Consider the following 24,585-nt stretch of genomic DNA (forward strand, 5'->3'; position numbering starts at 1 on the left):
TCACATTCTCAACCACAAAGACTGCATAGATACCTTATAGTTCTAATATTACATACACTGTATATACATCTTATACTTTTTATTACATACCTTCGCCAGCATAATACCTTGCCTAGAAAGAATCAATAAATATGAGTGAGTGAGTTAGTGAGTGAGTGAAGAAATCAGTACCAGAGATTTTTTGTTCTGGTTGAGTTTTTATCTTCTGAGCCAAAGAGACAAACACATTGGCAACAGAGGAATTCTTTGACTCTTCCCTGAGGATCCATTATCATCTGTGATGATGTGAAACAGAGACCATTGGTCCACAGAGACCCTTTCAATTCCCCTTTCCGTCTGAGTAAAAACTGGAGAAACGTTACATTTTCACAAGCCTTTATTTCTGTCATTTTTCCCCCATCTTGAATCTATCACCCAGGAAAAAAAAAAATAAGGCATTATCTCTGAAATAAAATGTAAGTGGCATGCAGCAGTCTCATTGCATCAGAGTTATAAGTCAACTCTGAAATGGTCAAATGAGCACCATGTCAAAATTGAAGACTTTGTTGCTATTGTTAGTGGGGGTAGGGAAGGTTTCTCATGGATTATAACAGACTAAATGGAGAGAACAACATGGGAAAATTAGTTAAACTCCACCACACAGAACTCCTTTTCTATTGTTTTTTTATCTGTGCCCACTGTGGTAAATTGGCTACTCCTTAAAAGAGTATGTGCCTAATTTTTTATTTTAGTTTATTATAGATTCAGCTGTCAGCACTGGGAACTATGTCTAGTCACTTATGTTGGAGCATGATAATGTGAGAAAAAAAGAATGTATACATGTATGTGTAACTGGATCATCATGCTGTACAGTAGAAAAAAATGTATTGGGGTAATAACAATTGATTAAAATTAAGACTAAAAAATAATAAAATAAAAAAATTATAGAGGAATAGTGAGTGAGTGATGGAAGCCTGACTGTGCTGTATGAGAGCCACCAGCCTTCCTGCCTCTTTACATAGAGTAGGTTGGTGAGTTAAATCATAACAAGAGATAAACTACCTAAAAACCTGACCCCACCAATGCTTCAGCCATTTTTTTGTCTTGCGATGTCTATGGACCATGATTTAAACTCTGTTACAGCTTTGCATGACCCAGAAATAAAAATGAGGTAGCAATTAAATTGATGAGATTTAAGAGTTTAAATAGGAGCCTTCAGGGAAAGAGACTTCACGGAATGGGACTCAGTTGTGCTAAGATAAGGAAGATCTAGCACTGAGGCACATGCCCTCCAAACACACAGTGAGAAATGCTAAAAGATTGTCCTCTCTAATTTGCAGGGGTTTTTTTTGTCTCTTTTTTTGGTTCTTTTTTTGTTTTGGGGATGTTCTTTTATCTTTTTAGGGCCAATGGCACAGCATATGGAAGTTCCCAGGATAGAGGTCAAATCAGAGGCTGCAGCTGCCAGCCACAACTACAGCAACACCAGATCTCAGCCACATCTGCAACCCACATCACAGCTCACAGCAACACCAGATCCTTAACCCGCCGAGCAAGGCCAAGGCTTGAACCCTCATCTTCATGAATACTAGTCAGGTTCATTACCGCTGAGCCACAACAGGAATTGCTCTACTTTGCAGTTTTGTCTAGAAGTACATCTTCGGAGCACATGTGAGACCAGAATGAGACCTTACTCTCTAGAAGATGCTAGATTAAAATTAATGAAGGAAGATTGCAGAAAAGTAAACACTTTCAATTAATAATTGAAATTATGACTGAAAATACTATACTTTTGTTTTTGAGTATCTTCAAGCAAAGCACTATCAGGACTCTGATAAAAAAAAAATAGGAAAACTAGGAGTTCCCATCATGGCTCAGTGGTTAATGAACCAGACTAGTATCCATGAGGACTCAGGTTCGATCCCTGGCCTTGCTCAGTGGGTTAGCGATGCAGCATGGCCATGAGCTGTGGAGTAGGTCACATCCACAGCTCGGATCCCGAGTTGCTGTGGCTGTGGTTGCGTCTGTGGCTGGCAGCTACAGCTCCGATTTTGACCTGTAGCCTAGGAACCTCCATATGCCATGGGTGCAGCCCTAAAAAGACCAAAAAAAAAAAAAAAAAAAAAAAGGAAAACTAGAGAATAAGAGTTTTGAGTAGCTTTTCTCCTGAGGTTAATACATATCATGGAAAGCAAGAACACTGACAAATTTCCAGGGATTTTCCCTAAAACCTACTACACTTTCTGAAATATTTATATTAATAATGTTTTACCTACAGAAGTTTAATTGGGGGCAGGATGAGCATATCTTCTTACTTGACAACTCTTCACATTCACTTCTTACAGAATTACCTTATGATCGTTTTCAGGGGCCCTCTGGGAAATCTAAAAGAGAGCTTTGCATATAAAAGATTAGATATAGATGATAGAACTATAGGTATAGATTCTTTACATTGTGTAAAAGGCATTAACCAGTAAGGCAAGTAAGCAAATCCACCAAGATCAGTCAAGCTCTGCTAAAAAGTTAATACATTTCATAGTTTATTTTCAGACTCAGTTATTATAAATCAAAGAAAATAAAATTCACTTTCCGAGTTTGTTCTTTATCATGCTCTTTCATATTCTAGAACATAAATACACTTCATTTTAGTACAGTGCTTCTTTTTTTTTTTTTTTTTTTTTTAGGGCTGCACCCATGGTATATGGAGGTTCCCAGGCTAGGGGTCAAATTGGAGCTGGGGCCGCTGGCCTACATCACAGCTCACAGCAATGCTGGATCCTTAACCCCCTGGGCGAGGCCAGGGATCGAACCTGCGTCCTCAAGGATACTAGCAGATTCATTTCCGCTGACTCCTGACAGGAACTCTGGCATAGAGCTTCTTAACCAGAGGGTCTATATAGTCAGAACTATTTTCATAATAACATAAGATGTTAACACGCAATGCGTTCATCATTACTGTCTCAAAATGAATCAAGAAACACATATTAAAATTTTTCTGTTTTAATTTCAACTATGGTAAATATTGATGAGATTTAAGAGTTTAAATGCATCTGGAGAGCAAGACATTTGAGTGCCATGGGTTTAGTATAAAACCATTTTTTTCTTAAATAATAAAGACACACAAAGGTGTATTTCTTTGTCACTATGACTCCTAGAATAGGCTTAGCAAGTCCTATAAATTATAACTTTTAACCAAAGAAATGAAATTATATGTCACAAATAAAAGTAGGGAGTGGAAAACTGACAACTGTCTGTCATACAAAAATATTTCAACAGACTAGCAGAGCTCATGAACACATATAACACAACTTTTTACAGACATACACATCCTTTTAATGTCTTCTCAAAGTGGCAAAAAATAAACACATTCATTAACATCCCCAAAACTATAGCCACTAAATCTCACAAAAATAAGAAGAAAAGTATACAAATTTAAAATTATGGTTAGTAATCAATGTTTAAGTGTTTACTTAGAAATTATCTAGGCACTCAATGATTATCCATTAATTACTTCAGTTTAATATCAGTCTAAGGCTTTAAGCTAATTATCATGAAAATTGCCTTCAATATGACATATTACAAAACCTAATTATGGTTGAAGTAAAGTTTGTCAGAATAATGATTCAATTTATTTGAACGCGAATTACATTTTTCTTAATCATTCTTAAGAAATATTTTGTAGTATTAATGTTAGCATATTTGATCAGTAAACCTGTATAAGTTAGGGAAACCAAACCAAAGTAGAATAAAAATGTATGCTTGCTTTATACTTAATATTGATAATTTGGAAAAGATATGGCTGTTTTATATTAAGTCAAAATTATTAAACTAGGACCATTTACCAAAGATTTATCTTAATTAGGTGAACTGGAGCCTTAAAATGTTTCTGAGTTAGCTTTTATAAGAAACTATTTTGTTTAAGTCTAGAACATTTAAAATATTTGAAATACAGTTTTCCTTATTTCCAGGGAATTTAGGAGTATTTGATTTTTATTAGCACTTATTTATCTAAATAAAGCAATCAGAATAGAGCACTATTATATTAAAAGACTTTATTATCTAATTTATTAATATTCTCATATAATGGGAGTTACTGAATTATAGATACACAGACACAGAGTGATTATAAATTTAGATCTACACTTTTGCCACAGGTTAAGGGTATATATAGGAACACAAAAACTCGTGGTCTGGATATCAAACAGCTGCTTTCCATTCCACTGGGCACAAGATTCTTAATTGACTTGAGCTCAAAATGGACAAATAGATAAAACAAACAAAAAAGACTAACAAATCAGATTCGTTGTTGTCTCTCATCCAACAGAGTATAAAATGCTAACTCTATTATCCATTAACCTATTTACAGAAATCATTAAATGGTCAGACCATGAAACCAAATCCTCAATCATTGCTGTCACCCATGGGGAATAACATTGTCTATAAGCAAACTAGAAACAAAAACAAAACAGGAGTTCCCGTCATGGCACAGTGGTTAATGAATCCCACTAGGAACCATGAGGTTGCAGGTTCGATCCCTGCCCTTGCTCAGTGGGTTAACGATCTGGTGTTGCCGTGAGCTGTGGTGTAGGTCACAGACGTGGCTCGGATCCTGCGTTGCTGTGGCTCTGGTGTAGGCTGGCAGCTACAGCTCTGATTCGACCCCTAGCAATGGGAACCTCCATATGCCGTGGGAGCGGCCCAAGAAATGGCAAAAAGACAAATAAATAAATAAATAAATAAATAAATAAAATTGATCAGCCTAATCTCTTTAAAAAAAAATCAGTATATAAGGAAAAGACAAAAGAGTCAGCAAAGTTATATTTTTGGGTTTCACCTTAAAATAAATCCATAAATACACATATCACCCCTGGAAACTATGAAAAGACACGCCTTATGGCAGAAATTACCACAACATTGTAAATCAACTATACTTCAATAAAACTTAAAAAGAAAAAAAGAAAAGACATGCCTGAGATTAACTGGACTGCAAGGTATACCTTTCTGGTGATATATTTTATGTGCCTCTATTAGATAAATCTGTTGGTCATCTTGATAGATTAGTTCCAAAACTGTTAAAGGACAATCATTTTAAAAAGATAAAATCATGTAAAAATATAGACCAAACATGTCAAAGATTTCAATAACTCATTAACTAATGAGAGAACTAGTGAGATGTTATAACCAATTCCAAGGAGAATCCAAGCAGTAGAGATACTGAAAAGACATAGTATACTAAAACAAATTCACAAATAAACTGGCAAAACTGGCCAGTATCCAAAGGGCAATATCAATTAACATTGCAATTCTCTGGATAAGAATTCTTTACATTATTATCATTTTTCTACAATGCACAGAATTGCAAAATAGCTCTTAGAATGAAAAGTGAGATAACCCTGACCACTAGACAAGACACCTCATGATCCTTCTGGTTCATTTCAAAATCTTTCACAATTTTCCCTACAAAATGAGAGGTAAAGTCCTTTCTGAATTACAGACACTAATACACATGGAGTGCATATAAATTCAGATCTACACTTTTGCCACAGGTCAAGAGTAAACTTAGAAACACAAAACTATGATCCTAATACATTTCCCTCCTCAGAATAGATTCCTCTTCCAAACCCAAAACAACCCTCAACATAGAGGGATATGGTGATGATTGGAGGAGACATGAATGCCAGGTCTAGTGCCAAGTGCTGTTCCTTCCACTTTCATCTTTCTATCTGCACGATTAAACATAGCATGTAATGTAGCATTTGCACTATTAATGTAGAAATGCAATTTTCTCTATTAAATATAGAATTTATTTGTAGAAAACTTGAAAGTGAAACTAAGAAATGATTAAGTTGTTACACTTTCTTCTATCGGTAGTACCTTCTAATTATGTCAGTGATATTAAAGTTGTAAATGCTTTGAGATGTACCACTTCCTATAATATTATTAATGATTAACTAGTATAAAATCCACAAATATTATGCCAATAAACTTCATTTAAATATTTTAAAATATCCAAAATTAAAGAATCCTTTACTATGAGACATCATGGTATTTAAATCCAAATTTTCTTGCATATGAAATATTCAAAATTAGGTTCTATGTTTATTGCACAATATTTTCTTAGTACATAATCAGAATTAATAACAAGATTTATTAGGTACAGCATTTTCAATTTACTCAGGAAAATGGACTCTACCAAAATGCAGTTCTAATTTATGCAGTTTTTGGATAATAGGACAGCACCACTTTTTTATTTATTTAATTGGTCAAGATACTAAAACAGTCTTTTGTTCAGAGTAATTAATTACCATAGTTAATTGGAACATTCGGGTTTTCCATACACCTGAAAATGGTCATAATGAATTTCATTATTCTCAAGGGTAATGGTGAGAGGAATCACTTTACGTTTAATGTTAAGTAGGCGAAGACTATATATCATTTCCTTTACTTAGGAGAATATATTTTGACTTTAGCAATCCATGCATGTGTTCATGTATGCTTCCTGAATAAAGCATATTTAATAAGTTTGTTTTGTTAATTTTTAGTTTATAGGGTATCGATAGAAAAGCAAAGGTGAGAAGAAATGTACATTTACTTACTCTGAATTTCTAGTTACTAAAATTTTGTGTTTAAAAAGGAAGGATGAAACTAAAAACATAGGTAATTCACAGATTTTTCTTATACCTGCCTTAATTTAAGCACACTTCAAGCAGCTTCATAACTCTAGAAATTATCCAGCTGACAATAGCCTGTGGGTGTCTTTTTTAGAAAATCCACCCGAGACAATTTTTTTGTAAGAAACTAAATTGAGGAGAGGAAACAGATCTTTAGCCTAAATCTGTGTTTCAAGCAACATTGGCATAGTTTTTAAATAAAGACAGAACACTGCTCTTTCTGTCTTCTTTAGAGAAGCAATGATTGCAGTGTTTCTTTAAGTTATATATTATTATCATTAATTTACAAATCAGTTCTATGCCAGATACTGGGCTGGACACTGGTAGATGACTCATGTGAGGTTATTTCTCTCATGGTACTTACTATCTATTCAAGCAACATGTAAAAACATGTTATAACACAAATAATTTTATAGTTGCAAATTGTGATGAGAGATCTAAGGATATATATACCATTTTCAAGATCCATCTGAGTTACATTTTTTTTTAATTTTTATTGAAATATAGTTGATTTATAATGCTGTGATAATTTCTGCTGTACAACAAAGTGATTCAGTAACACATATACACACATCCATTCTTTTTCAGATTCCTTTCCATATAGATTATCATAGAATATTGGTTAGTGTTCCCTGTGCTATACAACAGATCCCATTGGCCAATCATTCCATATAAGGTTTCTCAACTGAAGAAGACCACTTCAGAAGACTATAATCATTGCCCGCTATCAATGCAAATTAGGTATAGAGTCAATGTGAGAGAGAGAAATTTCATATTCCTTTTCTTTTTTGTTTATAGTAATTCTGGAATAGGGAAAAGGAAGGTGGCTATATCCAGTTCCAAACATTTAAAATAAAAGCATAGAGTGTTATTTAAGGATTTATCTGTTCATGTAGGGATATCAAATTGAAGAGTCATAGAGAGATTAAGAATATATTAACAAATTGCCCTATTAGCTTCATCTCCTTTAAAGAAAGAATGACAGAAATACAGACAAAGAAAGGGAAGAAGGGAAGGATGAGGAAACAGAGAGGAAAGGAAAGCCAGCAGGAAGGGCAAAAGAACCTCCAATGACTACAACTCCATCTCTATCCCATCCTATCTCTTCTTCCCCTACCTCGCCCTCTGCAGATACAATTACTATGCCAAAATTGCTGTGTATCATTTCAATGTATATTTTTACATTTTATTACAGACACATGCAATATGTGATTTCCTAAGCCCCTTTCTATTTTTTTGTTTGTTTGTTCGCACAACATGGCCCATGTAAGTACATGAACATCTAGGTCATTCATTTTAACTGCAATTAAGTAGCCCATTGTAGACACACCAGAGTTGTCTATCCACTTTGCTTTGTTGAGCTATTGGAGCCTTTATCTGTTTCTGCTGTTGCAAAGAGTACTTGATGAACATCTCTGTTAATGTCTCCTTATATGCAAGTGAAGAGCCATTTAGAAACAAAATGGCTGGGTCATACTGAACCCTCCAGGTTTTACCTACTTAACATTGCACTTATTAAAAAAAAAGAACAGAAAAAATCTGGTTTTATATTGTGACTCAATTTTGGAAATTTATGCTTACACAGGGGCAGAAGTCATATTTTTCATTATTGCATTATCTGAAATGCTTCATCATTAACTTGGAAACATATAAAATCCTCTTCCCATTTTTGCTTTTAGAACATACCCCTTAATTAGCCTAATTCTGCTGGTGTTCATTATGAATTTAAAAAAGCAATGTAGCCTCATTTTTTATTTTATTTCTATAATTTATACTTCATGTTAAAATTTTTAACAGTAAAACCATGAAAATACATGTCAACAAAGATATTAAATTTAACATATATTTATTTATCTAATTAACTAGAATAGATAGCCACAAAGTTAGTCTATACTGAGACTCTGTGCACTCCTGCTTGATATTTGGAAAAATTCTATTATTCATCTTCTTTTAATCACAAATTTATATACCATTAGTGATTTTAGTTTCTAGAGAAACAATGGCTCAGATACAACTTGTAAACAAATATGTTAAAAATATTTTCTGTGCTAGTAATTAAAATTTAAAATAAAGAATTAAAAGTACTTTTTTATACATTAACAAAAACAGTACAATATCCACTTGAGCAGTAGTATGGAGAAATTTATGCTCTCTAGTATTATAATTTAGTACAATTCTTGAGAAAGTATTTTTGCCATATATAGTATAAGAAGCCATAAAAGCTTTCTTGTCTTTGGATACTCTATGTAGAGAATTCTAAAGTTCCACACAAAAACCGTTAGAATTAATAATAGCTATGAATGAATGAATGAATTCAGCAATGTAGTAGGATACAAGGTTAAAATAGAGAAATCTGTTGCATTTCTTTGCACTAACATTAAAATATCAGGACAAAGTAAAAAAAAAAAATCCATTTAAAATCATGTCAAAGAAATAAAATACCTAAGAATAAACTTATCCAAGAAGGTGAAACACCTATACACTGAAAACTATAAAACATTGATAAGGGAAACTGAGGATGATTCAAAGAAATGGAAAGATATCCCCTGCTTTTGGATTGGAAGAAATAATATTGTTAAAATGGCCATACCACCAAAAGCCATCTATACATTTAATGCCATCCCTATTAAAATACCCATGACATTTTTCACAAAACTAGAACCAATAATTCTAAAATTTATATAGAACCAAAAAAGGCCCAGAATTGCCAGAACTTTCAAAGCAATCCTGAAAAAAAAAGAACAAATCTGGAGGCATAATCCTTCCAGACTTCAGACAATACTGCAAAGCCACTGTAATCAAAACAGCATAGTACTGACACAAAACCAGGCATACAGATCAATGGAACAGACTAGAGAGCCCAGAAATAAACCCATGCACCTATGGTCAATTAATCTACAACAAAGGAGGCAAGAATACATATGGGGAAAAAAGAATCTTTTCCACAGGGAAAGCTGAACAGCTACATGTAAATCAGTGAAATTAGAACACTCCCTCCTACCATATAAAAAAATAAACTCAAGGAGTTCCCATTATGGCTTAGTGATAATGAACCCAACTAGTATCCATGAGAATGCAGGTTCAATTCCTGGCCTCACTCAATGGGTTAAGGATCACATATTACCATGAGCTATGGTGTAGGTTGCAGGTGTGGCTCAGATCTGGTTTTGCTGTAGCTGTGGTATATAGGCCAGCAGCTACAGCTCCAATTTGACCCATAGCCTGGGAACTTCCATATGCTGTGGATACAACCCTAAAAAGACAAAATAATAATTATTATTATTATAAATTCAAAATGGTTTAAAGACCTAAATATGACATGACAATATAAAACACCTAGAAGAAAACATAGGCAAATTATTCTTTGACATAAACCATAGCAATATTTTCTTATCAGTTTCCCAAGGCAAAAGAAATACAAGCAAAAATAAACAAGTGGGATCTAATTAAAGTGATAAGCTTTTGCACAATAAAGAAAACCATCAACGAAACAAAAAGGCAACCTATAAAATGGGAAAAAATATTTGAAAATGATGCAATGGGCAAGGGCTTAATGTCCAAAATATACAAACAACTCATACAACTCAATATCAAAACAAAAAGCAGGTAACCCTGTCAAAAAGTAGGCAGAAGACATAAATAGACTATAAATAGACATAAATAGTTCATCTTTAATTATTAGATGAAAATCAAAACCACAATGAAGTATCACCTCACACCACTTAGAAAGGCCATCATCAAAAAGTCTACAAACATATTAATGCTGGAGAGATGTGGAAAAAGGGAACCCTCATACACTATTGGTGGGAATATAAATTGGTACAGTTACTATGGAAAACAGTACGGAATTTCCTTAAAAAAACTAAAAATAGAGCTACTATATGATCTGGCAATCTCACCCATGGGTATACATCCAGAGAAAACAACTCTACTTTTTAAAAGATTCATGCACCCCAATGTTCATAGTTGCACTATTTATAATATCCAAAACATGAAAGCAGCCGAAATATTTATTAACGGATGAATAGATAAAGAGGATGTAGTATATATGCACAATGGAATACTACTCAGCCATAAAAAGAATGGAATAATGCCATTTGCAGCAAAGTAAATGGACCTAGAGGATTTTACTTAAAGTAAGTCAGAAAGAGAAAGACAAATGCTATATGATACCACTTATATGTTGAATCTGAAAAACAATACAAATGAATCTATATGCAAAACAGAAAAGGACTCATAGACATAGAATACAAATTATGGTTACCAAAGGGGAGAGGGAGGGAGGGACAAATTAGGAGTATGAGATTAACCTTGATAGAAACTATTATATATAAAATAAATAAGCAACAAGAATTTACTGTATAGCACAGTGAATTATATTGAATCTTATAATAACCAATAAAATATAAAACAAAAACATTACTGAATCACTTTGCTATAAACCTGAAACTAACATGATATTGTAAATCAACTATACTTTAAAATTTTTTCCTGCCTTTAAATAGAGCAATCTTACTTATTATCTCTACCCTAAAGAAATAATCCAAAATATGAAAAGTCCATATATTCATGTAAATGTTTATTAGCCTTCATTTAAATTAATGAAATTGAAAACCACTTAAATGTATGTCCAAGATAAAGTGTATCGTTGCCCACTGAAAAATCTTCAATCCTGATTATTATATATTAAGATTTACAGGGAAGAAGAGAGCACTTTAAACATGATTACAACCATGCAAAAATCCCACGGCCATTGGAGAAGGAGGCTGAAAATAACTCTCACAATGTTGCTAGTAGTCATATTAGAAGTAATATTTTCCCACTAATTTGAGAATATTTTTAAAATGTATTACTTGCGTAAAAAAGAAAAGGAATAATGCCCCAAGCCCTGCTTTTTATTTCTCATGGGGAGATGGAAATGTTCACAATTTATACCACTGCCTTACTTGTGTTTCTTTTGGGCTTAGTTCAGTTTAGTTTTGTTTCTCATGTAAAGCCATTGTCCTAAGACAATGCAGTATTTTAATGCTCTATTACTTTTGAATCTTATTTCACTCCTTCAGGACTACCATTTCAAGATTACTCCTATTATCTTTCAATAAATGTGTTAGCTCTTTGTACTGGGAGAAATCATCCTGTCACAAAGCAACAGAGTAGTTTTGCAAATAAGCCAAAAAATTAATAACTGTGAAAGAAGATCCATATTTTGCTTTACCACCTAATTCTGTCTGAGTCCTTATTTAACTGTCCTGCACTTATCGATTACTAAGTCATGGGCTTCCATCAGAGGTAAACATTTTCTTTGAATTTGACCTTTACTACAATTTCTAAGTCCATTTCACTTGCTTAAGGGCTTGCTATTATTTTAATGCCCCACAGTTTGTCCACTACAGAAACTGCTGATGATCAAGATGATGAGAAGAGGAGTTCCCATCGTGGCTCAGTGGAAACGAATCTGACTAGCACCCATGAGGATGCAGGTTCGATTCCCAGCCTCGCTCAGTGGGTTAAGGATCCGGTCTTCCCATGAGCTGTGGTGTAGGCTGCAGATGCGGCTCAGACCTGGCATTGCTGTGGCTGTGGCTGTGGCCAGCAGCTATAGATATCTCTGATTTGACCCTTAGCCTGGGAACCTTCATATGCTGCAGGTATGGCCCTAAAAAGACAAAAAAGACAAAGGAAAAAAAGATGATGAGAAGAAAGATCCTCTGATTTAAAGGATCTTTTTTCTGCCACCTAACACATAGGTTGCAGCTAATCTTTACTAGGAATCATTGTATATTTTTCATCTAACTAGGAAACATTAAGCATATAAGAAATGTAACACATGCTCTTATATGTGACAGATATATGAATATAGTGGTATAATTCATATCACCAAACATGAATAGAGTGATATATGAATATAGTGATAGAAAAATAGTCTGAGTTCAGCAAGACATCCACGGTAAAACATAACGGAGATTAGCCCTGGATCCTTGACAAGGGTCTATTAATTGCTATTGCCCTATGAGTACTTTTAGTTGTTATTCCCCTGCCCCAGGCTGCTCTTGATTTATGAACAGCTTTTCATATTCACAAAGTGGTTCATGAATCACTTTGGCCCAACAGAAATGAATAAAAATGAGCCCATTTACACAACATTTGGTATGTAGCTAATTACCTGAAAATGAAGGCTTGGGATTGCACTCAGAACAGTGTCATTAACATTCAGCACAAAGAGTACAAAACAGAGGGAGAAAAGAAAACAGAATCAAAAAATAAAAATATAAGCATAGCAACAAGAATGCTATTTACTCAATGTGTATTTTTTTAAAGCATTACCAAAGCATACCTAATGGTGTCTTCCAACAGAGGAATGGTTAAGTACATGCAGTATATATAAGACAGAATCTTGAGTATCCATCAAAATTGTCTTCATGGAGAATACCAATGACTTAAGAAAATTCTTACCGTGAAAGTTAAGCAAAAAGTAGCAAATAAAATTGTTAAATACAATGTAATTTCAACTTTAGTAAACAACACACTTGTTTGGGAAGGAAAGGAAACTAATAATCAGACAGTGGTGATGAGATTATAATTTTTCAGGTGTTTTACTATGACCTTGCATTAATCTTACAATGTTTTTGCATTAGGAATCTTATATGTATTTATTTATTTAGAAGCATACAGCTTAAAAATAATAATAGCTGAAGTTAATTGAAAGACAACTATGTACCAAGCACTGAGCTTGTATGTGCATATAGTAACCCTCTTCTTCTTGCCTGTTTCATGTTATATCCACCTACATAATACTTCTGTTTGTGGAATACCACAAACTTAATTAAGTCATCCAATAACACCAATCAAATCAATGTAGGATGGAACACTCCCTCCTGAGTGATTGTCATGCTTTCTTTTTTTTTGTCTTTTTAGGGCTGCACCTGCGACATATGAAGGTTCCCAATCTAGGTGTCTAATCGGAGCTACAGCTGCAAGCCTATACCAGAGCCACAGCAACACCAGATCCAAGCCGTATCTGCAACCTACACCACAGCTCACAGCAAAGCCGGATCCTTACCCTACTGAGCAAGGCCAGGGATGGAACCCGCAAAGTCATGGTTCCTAATCGGATTCATTTCTGCTGCTCCAGGATGGGAACGCCCATGCTTTCTTGGTAATGTGAACATTTCCCTGATGTGAGATATTTGTATCTTAAGAAAAATGATGTTCCCACTGTGGCTCAGTGGTGAGCCAACCTGACTAGTATCCATGAGGACGTGATTTCGATCCCTGGCCTCGCTCAGTGGGTTAAGGATCTGGCATTGCCGTGAGCTGTGGGTAGGTTGCAGATGCAGTTTGGATCCCACATTGCTGTGGCTGTGCTGTAGGCCAGCAGCTTCAGCCCTGATTGGACCCCTAACCTGGGAACCTCCATATGTCTCGGGTGCAGCCCTAAAAAGAGGGAGGAAGGAGGGAAGGAGGGAGGGAAGGAAGGAAGGAAGGAAGGAAGGAAGGAAGGAGGGAAGGAAGGAAGGAAGGAAGGAAAGAAGGAAGAAAGAAAAGAAAAAAAAAAGAAAGAAAGAGAGAGAAATGGCAAAACTAGGAGTCCCAAAGAGAGATAAGAATACCTCCCTGGCTATTTTATGAAACCAATAGGCAATGACTCTTTCTTCTATCTTCTGCTACCTGACAGTATTAACAAACAAACAAACAACAAGAAACAAAAAAATGACAGCTTGAAGATGCACTTGAAGGCTGTAGCCTCCATGCTTACAATATTGCCTGATTCCTAATAAGTCCCCTGTCATTTTAGTATTCATTATTGAGTGGATAAAAGACATCCTAAATTATTGATAACTAAGTGAATTGTTTAATTTGTTTTACGGCTTGTGGGAGAAATTATACTGAACTAATTGCTCTCTTCTTAGGTTTATCTGGCCTGAATATAACTGGAAAGATAATAAACCTTAGCTCCCGAGTCTAGCATATTGAATATGAATTTCAGTGTTACAATTTACAGACTATGTAAACTTGGAAACATTTCCTATCCTTATCAGGTGTCAGTTTCCTTATCTTTGAAATGGGCACAAATATGACATCAATATAATAAAGCTATTGTCAATAATAAATTAAGTAATGCATGTACTGGCAGTTAGAATAACAGCCCTCCAAAGATGTTCACATCCTTATTCTTATGACCTTTAAGTGTATTTCCTTACCAGGGACTTCACAGATGGGATTAACGTAGGAACTTTGAAATGAGATTATCCAGGATTATCTGGGGTGTGCCCAACTAATCTCAAAGCTTCTTTTGCAAGGCAGGCAGGTGAGGCAGAAAGTGAGGAGATGTGAGGACCAAAGCAGACACTGGAATGATGGAGGAAGGTTGAGGAAGTGGGCGTGAGCCAAGGAAAGCAAAGCAGCCTCTAGAAACTGGAGAAGACAAGGGGAGAGATTCTCCTGGAGAGCTTCCACTTTGATTTTAGGACTTCTGACTTCTGCAACTATGAGAGAATAAATCTGTGTTGTTTTGTGCCACTAAATTAGTGGTACCTAGTTACAAAAGCAATAGGCAAGTAATACAGAAAGCTTAGCATAGTGCCCATCACAGAGAATTCTGACATAATATTAGCTAAGATCCCTCTGTCCCTTAAGATCTAGGTCAGAGTAGCTGAAACACACAACCCATTATTTCAACACTTTCCCCAGGGTTGCCGAGGCTTCCCAAAGGGCTTCATGTTTTGGCCATCTCTGGCTTTAAAGTTTAGCTTTCTCCAAATTGGTATAATTTATAGAACATTATTCTATAAATGCTGTCAAGATATGGAATTCAGCTACTTTACAAGGATAAAAGTAAAACATTTACAGAAATCTTTACTGTAGGGGGAGGTGTTGGGGGAGAAGTTGGTTTAGATAAATAAAGAAAAATTTATTATAAAAGCAATGCAAAAATCTTAAAACTGAATATTGTTCTTCAAAATGTTTTGCTACTCCATCATTTTGCTTCTCCACACCTAAATTCCTTTTAAATCTCATGGCAGCATATCTCCTTTTGTTTCTTTATCATTTGTATCTCATGATCTCAGGATTTCACCTTCAATACCAAGGTATTTTCCTAAACATAGTGGCCTATCTGAAATAAAATTTGGTGCCAACCATGAACATAATGCATAGTCTTTTACCACTCAGTAAGTGTTAAACTATGGAGAAAAAAAAAATACTATGCACCCATGGTCATGACTTAGGTTTACCCATCACTCATCTTTCATTGATTTCTTTGGGTGAAGAATCTAACATGGGTTAAGAGTGCAGCCTAGAGGCCAAAGAAAGCCATGAGATGTTCTTCAAAAAACTACCCAGTGATACTGATTTCAATCTTGTACCACCATCAATCTCCCCAGACTTAGGCATTTGATTAGGATACAGCATTTTCAGTCTTTTTCCTCTTTACTTTTTCATATTCCTTTTATATAGAGTCTATTAAATTGTACGGTTATGCTCTACACAGATCACATTTGAGGACTGAAGTTCATTTCTATAAAAACGAAGATTATAGGAAAATCTCAACCATATCTACACAATTCATTCAAGTTTCCATTCTTATTTATAAAAATGCTCACTCCGTGTGTGTGTGTGTGTGTGTGTGTGTGTGTCTAGGCTTTAAGCTACTTAAGGGCCAGGGCTTCCTGGATTGTATTTTATCAGCAATGAGAGTCATGCTGCCCTTAGACATCAAATATACATGATTTGTGATTACAATGATTACAGTGACTCTCAGGGTCAATGACTATGCAGCATATAACTTAATACATAAATACTACAGCAACAGGATTTCTGTTCATTCCAAAGTCTCATGGGACCATAGTTTCTAATTAATAGCCTCTTATAGTGTTCTGACCTAACATTCGAAAGGTCAATAAATTTGATTATAACATAAGTCATTCTAAATGTTTTTGAGGAGCTCCCTGGTGGCTCAGCAGGTTAAGGATCTGGCGTTGTCACTGCTCTGGATGGGGCACTGCTGTGGCGAGGGGTTGAACTCTGGCCCTGGAATTTCTGCATGCTAAACAATGACAACATGCTAAACAATGACAACAACTGCAAAATGTCTTTGAAAGAAGACAGATGAATGTTATGCTGTCATGAGTCTATACCTCCAGGATGTCTGAGTTCAGAAAAAGTCAGCTAATACTTTTGCCTTTAGCTGGTTCTCCTCTATTGTCATGTGCTATTAGCCAATAACCATATTTTCACACACTCAGAATGAATGTCTTGAGTGTGAAAAGTTAAAGTTCAAAAAGCACTTCAATCTTAAAGCCCTCAACCCATCCAGTTTTGTGATCTTTGGCACCTTTGACTCCACAGAAGATTTTGAACATCAGGCTGCCTCAGCCACGGCTTGAGAACATTTCCATGAGGATGTGTTAATTAATTGTAGCAGTGACTAACCACTGCTGAGCAATTGCATTAGGCAAGGCGAACAAATAGAATCCCAGGGAGCAGTTTCTTAGAGATGTTCCTTGTTGCCTCACACCCAGAAGACATGAGTTGAATAGAATTCTGCCCAGGGTCATCTTTTTGTTGATGCTCCTACAAATTCTTTTTATTGTTGTTGTCATTTTTTAGGGCCACACCCATGGCGTAGGGACGTTCCCAGGCTAAGGGTTGAATCAGAGCTATAGCTGCTGGCCTACACCACAGCCCTGGCAACATCAGATCTGAACTACATCTGCAACCTACACCACAACTTACGGCAACGCCAGATCCTTAACTCCACTGAGTGAGGCCAGGGATCGAACCTGCATCCTCATGGATATTGCTCAGGTTCGTTACTGCTGAGCCACCATGGGAACTCCTCCTGTGAATTCTTGCTGAGCGGTTCTTCTCCCAAAGAGCTCAGGATACTCAGCCCACTTAGTTTCAAGTATTGCAAAATTTAGAAAACCCAACCTTTAAATTAGCAGAGATAGACATTCTGTTGCATATATTTCTGCAGCAATGTGAATTATGAGCTCCTGCTTGTAGAGGGGTCCCTGTCTGAGTCTCAGTGATCCCTCTCTTCTTAGATAAGAGACCTTTATGGGTTCTCGGTGATGGATTTATATGTGTGTGGTTTTCCTTCCGATTCTTAAGAAATAATTTTGGGATAGATGGCACCTAATCCAAGTTGAGCCAGTAAAATCTTCCTGAGAATTCAAATTTGGAACAGATAGATCCCAAGAAGGAAGCTGTTTCTCTAACTCAGTACTCTGCAGAGAAAGGGAACTTTCTCAAAGCTCAGGTTCCTAGAGCTGCTCTGATTTCTTCTCTTCCTGAGTTGTGCCATATCGACTCTCTTGGGTATCTTAATGGGATTGGGGGAAGGAGTAGTGAACTCACCAAGGTGATCATAATTGAAAAAACATCAGGTCATAGGCAAGCTTTTGGTGTGATGTGTGGTTTCACAATGTAATATCAATTAAATTTCTCATATTTATTGATTGCTGAATGGATTGACCACAACAGATAGCAACAGTAAATTCAGTTATGCTTTCTAAAATCTGGGGCCGGGGGGTTCCCATTGTGGCTCAGTGGTTAACAAATCCAACTAGGAACCATGAGGTTGCGGGTTCGATCCCTGGCCTTGCTCAGTGGGTTAAGGATTTCGAGTTGCCGTGAGCTATGGTGTAGGTTGCAGATGTGGCTCTGGCATAGGCCGGCGACTACAGCTCCAATTCGACCCCTAGCCTGGGAACCTCCATATACCACGGGAGTGGCCCTAGAAAAGGCAAAAAGACAAAAAAATAAATAAATAAAATTGGGGGAGGGGGTGTTATTGTTGTTTGTTTGTTTACCGCTCACAATTACAGCACCTATAAGCATGAGACATGTTACATTTTACATTTTGCTTTGTTGGCTTTTCAAATTGCTTTGTAAAATTCCAGAGCGGTAGATGCGTGAATCAGTGGTTCATCATAAGATTTTGATGAATGTCCTGGTTTTGCTATGATGTGGTTAACTAACCAGATGACATGTGTCTAAAAATAATGTCAATTACGTGGGAAAAGCTGACTAGTGAGGCTCAAATAATGTTTTCAAGTATCCCAAAGCTTTTTAATATTTCTACACTCTTCTATTCTAATTTTACTTTAAAATGTTATAATTTTTTAAATTAGAAGCATGTGCAGTGTAATATGCCCTATACCACATTTTATTTTTTAACTTTTATTGAAATATAATTGATTTATAATTTTATGTTAGTTTCAGGTGCACGCAAAGTGAGTCTGTTTTATTTCTATCTATCTATATATATATATATATTCTTTTATTCTTTTTTAGATTCTTTGCCTTTATAGGTGAATAGGAGATATTGAGTATAATTCCCTGTGCAATAAGTAGGTCCTTGTTGATTATCTATTTTATATATAGTAATGTGTATTTTAATCCCAAACTTCTAATTTATCCCTCCCCCCTTCCCTGTGTTATATAGTAGGTCCTTGTTGTTTATCTACTTTATATATAGTAGTGTGTATCTGCTAATCCCAGATTCCCAATTTATCCTTCCCCCTTTTCCCCTTTTGGTAACCATAAGTTTATTTTCTATGTCTTCTTACAAAACAGAAATAGACTGTTTGGTTTTGTAAAAGGTTCATTTGTATCATTTTTTTAGATTCCACATATAAGTGGCACCTTATAATAGCTGTCTTTGTCTGCCTCCCTTCACTTAGTATGATAATCTCTAGGTCCATCCATGTTGCTGCAAATGGCATTATTCCATTCTTTTTTATGGCCGAGGAGTATTTCATTGTGTATATATGTACCACATCTTCTTTATCCATTCATCTGTCAACAGATATTTAGGTCACTTCAGTGTCTTGGCTATTGTAAATAGTGCTGCTATAAACACTGGGGTATGTGCCACATTTCAATGCACAAAAGACCATCATGATATTAACCTGGGAGTTCCCAATGTGGCTCAGTGGTAACAAACCCAACTAGTATCCATGAGGGTGCAGGTTCAATCCCTGGCCTTAATCAGCGAGTTAAGGATCCAGCATTGCCATGAGCTGTGGTGTAGGTCACAGGTGTGGCTCAGATCCCTCATTGCTGTGGCTGTGGCATAGGACATCAGCTACAGCTCCGATTGGACCTTTAGCCTGGGAACATCCATATGCTGCAAGTGCAGCTCTAAAAAGACCCTCCCCCCCAAAAAAAAGTTTCCTCAGAGGAAATGTGTTTGAAAGCACCACTATAGCAGTGTTTTTTAACCTTGACGTTACTGACATTTTGGAACAGATAATTCTTAATTCCTGGCATTGTATGATGTTTAGCAGCATTCCTGGCCTCCACCCTTTAGTTGCCATTGTAAACTCTCCATCCGCAGCCTGACAATCAACACTGCTTCCAGATATTGCCAAATGCCTGCTGCTGGACAAAAGTATCCGTAGTTGAAAAGAATTGGCTAAATCATAGGATCATGAGGATGGTCACACTTTAATAATTCCTGGAGAACGCTCACATCGTCACAACATTTTTCTTCTTTGTCTTTTCAGGACCACACCTTCGGCATATGGAAATTCCCAGGGTGGGGAATGAATTGGAGCTCTAAGCTGCTGGCCTATGCCACAGTCACAGCAATGCCAGATCTATGCTGTGTCTACTACCTACACCACAACTCACGGCAACGCTGGATCCTTAATCCACTGAGAAAGGCCAGGGATCGAACCCGAGTCCTCATGGATACTAGTCAGGTTTGTTACCACTGAGCCACAAGAGGAACTCCTTCACAACTTCTTTATTCATAAGCAGCTATTAAAGAATATTGTAAAGTAGAGAGGTGATGTTTTTAAGCATTTTAAAATCATTATTGTGTTGTCTTATTGAGGGTATTTGAAACACTATTCAGACCATAAAAATAATGTTGTAGGATTAAGTTTTCAGACAATAAAAGATATTCATGATAAATTATGAAATGAAAAAAATTAATAAATTTTTATGATTATGGGAGCAGAAATCAAAAAGGAACCTAGTAAACTCTTTTTATGTGCTAAATACTGGAATACAACCAGTCTTCACATTTTTGTAAAATGCTATAAAAAATTTAAATTAAATTTTAAAATTCCTTTTGCTCTTGCCTAAAGCTCAAATCAATCTGATTAATTGACCAATATCCTGTCTAAGAAAGGCTTCAAAGGGAATCCCCATTTTTATGTTTCATAAAGAAAGCCAAAGAAAAATTGAGAAGGGCTAGGGTTTTTCCAGTAATGTTTTTTGGAAGAAGATGCTGATTAGGTTAACATAAATGACCAAAACAATAATTTGTCTTGACAGGCTCAAAAAACGTGGTATGAAAAGTGCTTTGTCAAATATACATACATTGTTGATGGGAGTGTAAATTGGCTCAACATCTATGAATGGCAATGTGGCAAAATTAAAATGCCTTTTATTCTAACAATTCCCATTCTAGAAATAGCCAATCAATGAATGTAGTCAGATATAGAATTGTAGCACTATAATTCAGAGCATCTTTATTTGTAAAAGTAAAAGGTATGAAACAACATAAATGCCCACCAAAGAGTGATTAGGAAAATAAATTGCATCATTTTCCTATAACTCAACACATTGCAGTAAAGTTTTTTACAGACAGCTTATTATTTACCAATATGGAACCAAAGCCAAGATGCACTATCAATGAAAACAAGCTAGGTTCAGAACAGGGTGTGTAGGAGGCTTCTAACTAAGGAGCTTCCCCCTAGATAATATGGCTGTGCTTCTATTTGCACATAGGATACATATAGAAATTTCCAATGACAGAGCTCCTGGGGATTAAGGTATAAAGGAAGCCTATTATTAGACAAGAATTTTGAATTCTTTACATTGTGATTATATATTATTTTGTGAAAGAGGACTGTGTAATTTTTAAGAAAATTACTTAATTCTGAAGTGATATCAAATGTTTGTATGCATGCACTAGCCATATGAATTTAAGTTATTCTCAGATATCACAGTTCAAAAAACCAGCCCAGGCACAGGCACAAGAAAATGGAATAATGGAAATTCAGATAGATTATCTATAGTCAAGATCCTTGGATTTGCATAAACACATAAGCCACACTGAAGCTGGTAAATATAGTGTAAACAGTGATCCTAGGGTGGTGTTTCTTTACTGGTTATGTGCTTTCTACTGAGTATAGCTGTACCAGGCTCTTGGAGATGAATCTGACAGATCTCTGTATTAGCGAGCAATGTGAGGCATCAGAAGTCATAAAGGAAGACTTTTGTTGTTTTATCATCAGATCGCAGCAGGAGAGGGAAGTGGGCTTTGATGCATAGAGCAGATGTTCTCCTGCTCATCAAACCAGACTTGCTGCCGAAGCTGGCAGAGACCGTGCTAGGATGCTAGTAAATGAAGAAAGGGCCATGGGATAATAAGCCATCATAGGCTATAATGATGGCCATCTTTTGTGGGGCACTTTACTAAGTATAGAGCACTGGGCTAAAATCTTTGCATACACTATCTCATTTAATCCTCAACAGCAATTCTATGCAGACCACATTTTGATTGATAAGGGAACTGAGACTCCAGGAGATAAATTCACTAGCCCAACCTCCCAACACTAGTAAACAGCCAAGAAAGACTCAAACTTAATCTGCCTGCCTTCAAAGCTTTTTTTATCTTTTTTTTTTTTTTTTTTTAGGTCCACACCTGCGGCACATGGAAGTTACCAGACTAGGGGTCAAACTGGAGCTGTAGCCACCGGCCTACACCACAGCCACAGCAACTCTTGATCCAAGCCGCGTCTGCGACCTACACCACAGCTCACGGCCATGCCAGATTCTTAACCTGCTGAGCGAGGCCAGGGTTCGAATCAAACCCACATCCTCATGGATACTAGTCGGGTTCTTAACCCGCTGAGCCACAACAGAAACTCCTCTTCAAAACTTTTAATCACAAAAGTTTGTTGTGACTGGTAGGCGTTTTTCAGGGCTCGGAAGCCTGCAAGTCAAAGTCATCATCCTCACGATGCTGTTTTTTCTCTCTCTCACCCCGACAGGATCACAACCACAGCTGCATGTATGATGGACCTACGAAGATATCCTCTGGATGAACAAAACTGCACCCTGGAGATTGAAAGTTGTGAGTAACTTGGACAGGGGAGCCAAAAGGAGGGATGCTTGCTTGACCCAATTAAATTCAACCTAGTGTGGAGTAAGTGCTACTGGGATATTTTTAGCCACACTACTCTGCCAGCTTGGTTCACAGTCTAGTAACATTTTCCTTTATATTGGACTTAATGTTCATTTCAGTGAAGTTATATTTTTGAAGCATTAAGGGAAGTCCACCTATTTTAGCTGGATAATTTATAAATTCACGCTTTCACCTTCTCAGAATCGAGCTTCTCAAAAAGGCCTCCCAATAACCAAGCTGCATTAATAAGAGAGGAAAACTCTTTTAATATGAAAAGACTTTCTGAGATTGTTTTTGCTTCTATAGTCTGTCCACCTGAAGGATTGTAAATTGCTGTTTTTTAGGAAAACACCTTGGTAAAGTCTTGTGTTTGGTAAACACTATGGAATTGTCTTTCTTCATAGGAAGAACAAGATGATAAAATGGTATTTATAAGGCTTGTGGTTTAGGCCAAAGGCTTAATAACTGATTTTGGTTCGTCGTCTTGCCTTGTTTTTCACTGATTGCTTTCTTAACAATTAGAATATTTTAGAAACTAGGATTTAATCTGATTGATTACCTTTGTTTCAGTATCTCTTAATCTTCAACACAAGGGCATTTGAGCTCATTTATTGTGAATAAATGAAAACCAGATGAGGCCATTTCCTGGTTTTCAGGGGCACAGAAAATACCCTGAAATTCACAGCATTACAATACTACTTAATGTAATGTGGGAATAGATGTATTTATTTAGGTCATTTAAAATGCTTTCTAGATCTACACATCATAACAGTGATGAAAAATGGGAAAATTCCAGGTGATCCTCTAGTATTCTTAAAAAATCAATATATCCCCCATTGTCTGATTATTAAGTAATTACATTCATTTTCTAGTTTTACTGAATACAAACATAGGAATAAAGATGATTATATAGATATAGGTTCAGTTATAGACATTGATCTATTACCACATGAACCTGGAAAACATTCCTGAGCTATTCTGTAATTAATATTTTAATTTAAAATGCACTTACAAATGGATAGTTGGCTGAAATGTGTTCCTACATCAAAGTATTAATGGTGACATTTGGTTTAAATGACAATGACAAGTATAGGAATGAAATATAAACCAAATCATTTACTGGAGTTCCTGTCATGGCAGGAAACAAACCCGACTAGGAACCATGAGGTTTCGGGTTTGATCCCTGGACTCACTCAGTGGGTTAAGGATCTGGCATTGCCATACACTGTGGTGTAGGTCACAGATGTGGCTTGGATCCCACATTGCTGTGGCTGTGCTGTAGGCCAGCGGCTTCAGCTCCGATTGGACCCCTAACCTGGGAACCTCCGTATGCTGCAGGTGTAGCCCTAAAATGCGGAAAAAAAAATCATTTATTAATGGCTAATAATATTTTATAAATAACACAGAACTTTAGCTAAGTAAACCATTAGCTTTTGGAACTGACATGGAAATAGAAGGATAATCCATGAATTGCTCATTCACATAGGTTGCCTTTTGCCCTCACCCTCTCTTCCATCCATTGCGTTTTTTTACCCTTGCTTCTATTGGACAATATTAGAATATGACAATCTGTCAATATTTCCAGGTCTAAGTTTACATCATTTACTTAAAGAAGCAATGGATTTTGACTTGTACTTAATTTTAGCACTTGCAATTTACACACAGACTCTTATTGCAAGTGCTAAAATTAGCATTTTGACCCAAAATGCTTATTTTATTTTATAATGTGTATTGAGGTTTTTCTACTACTACAGGTTTACATTTTTTTAATTAGGCAATTTTCTT

General features: G+C 36.0%; 1 protein-coding gene across 1 annotated transcript in view; it reads left to right on the forward strand.

The window, feature by feature from the left end:
- Window positions 1-24,585, forward strand: part of GABRB1 (gamma-aminobutyric acid type A receptor subunit beta1) — a 372,879-nt gene that overhangs the window by 253,213 nt on the left and 95,081 nt on the right. The window contains exon 5 of the mRNA XM_003356910.6: window positions 22,667-22,749. Within this exon, the coding sequence (XP_003356958.4) occupies window positions 22,667-22,749 (83 nt within the window). The remainder of the gene's footprint in view (window positions 1-22,666; window positions 22,750-24,585) is intronic.

The sequence above is a fragment of the Sus scrofa genome, chromosome 8, assembly GCF_054392235.1.
Source record: "Sus scrofa isolate SSC_HxYL_T2T_F1_AM1 chromosome 8, Sscrofa_HxYL_maternal_Yorkshire_Landrace_v2.0, whole genome shotgun sequence".
NCBI classification, from domain to species: domain Eukaryota; kingdom Metazoa; phylum Chordata; class Mammalia; order Artiodactyla; family Suidae; genus Sus; species Sus scrofa.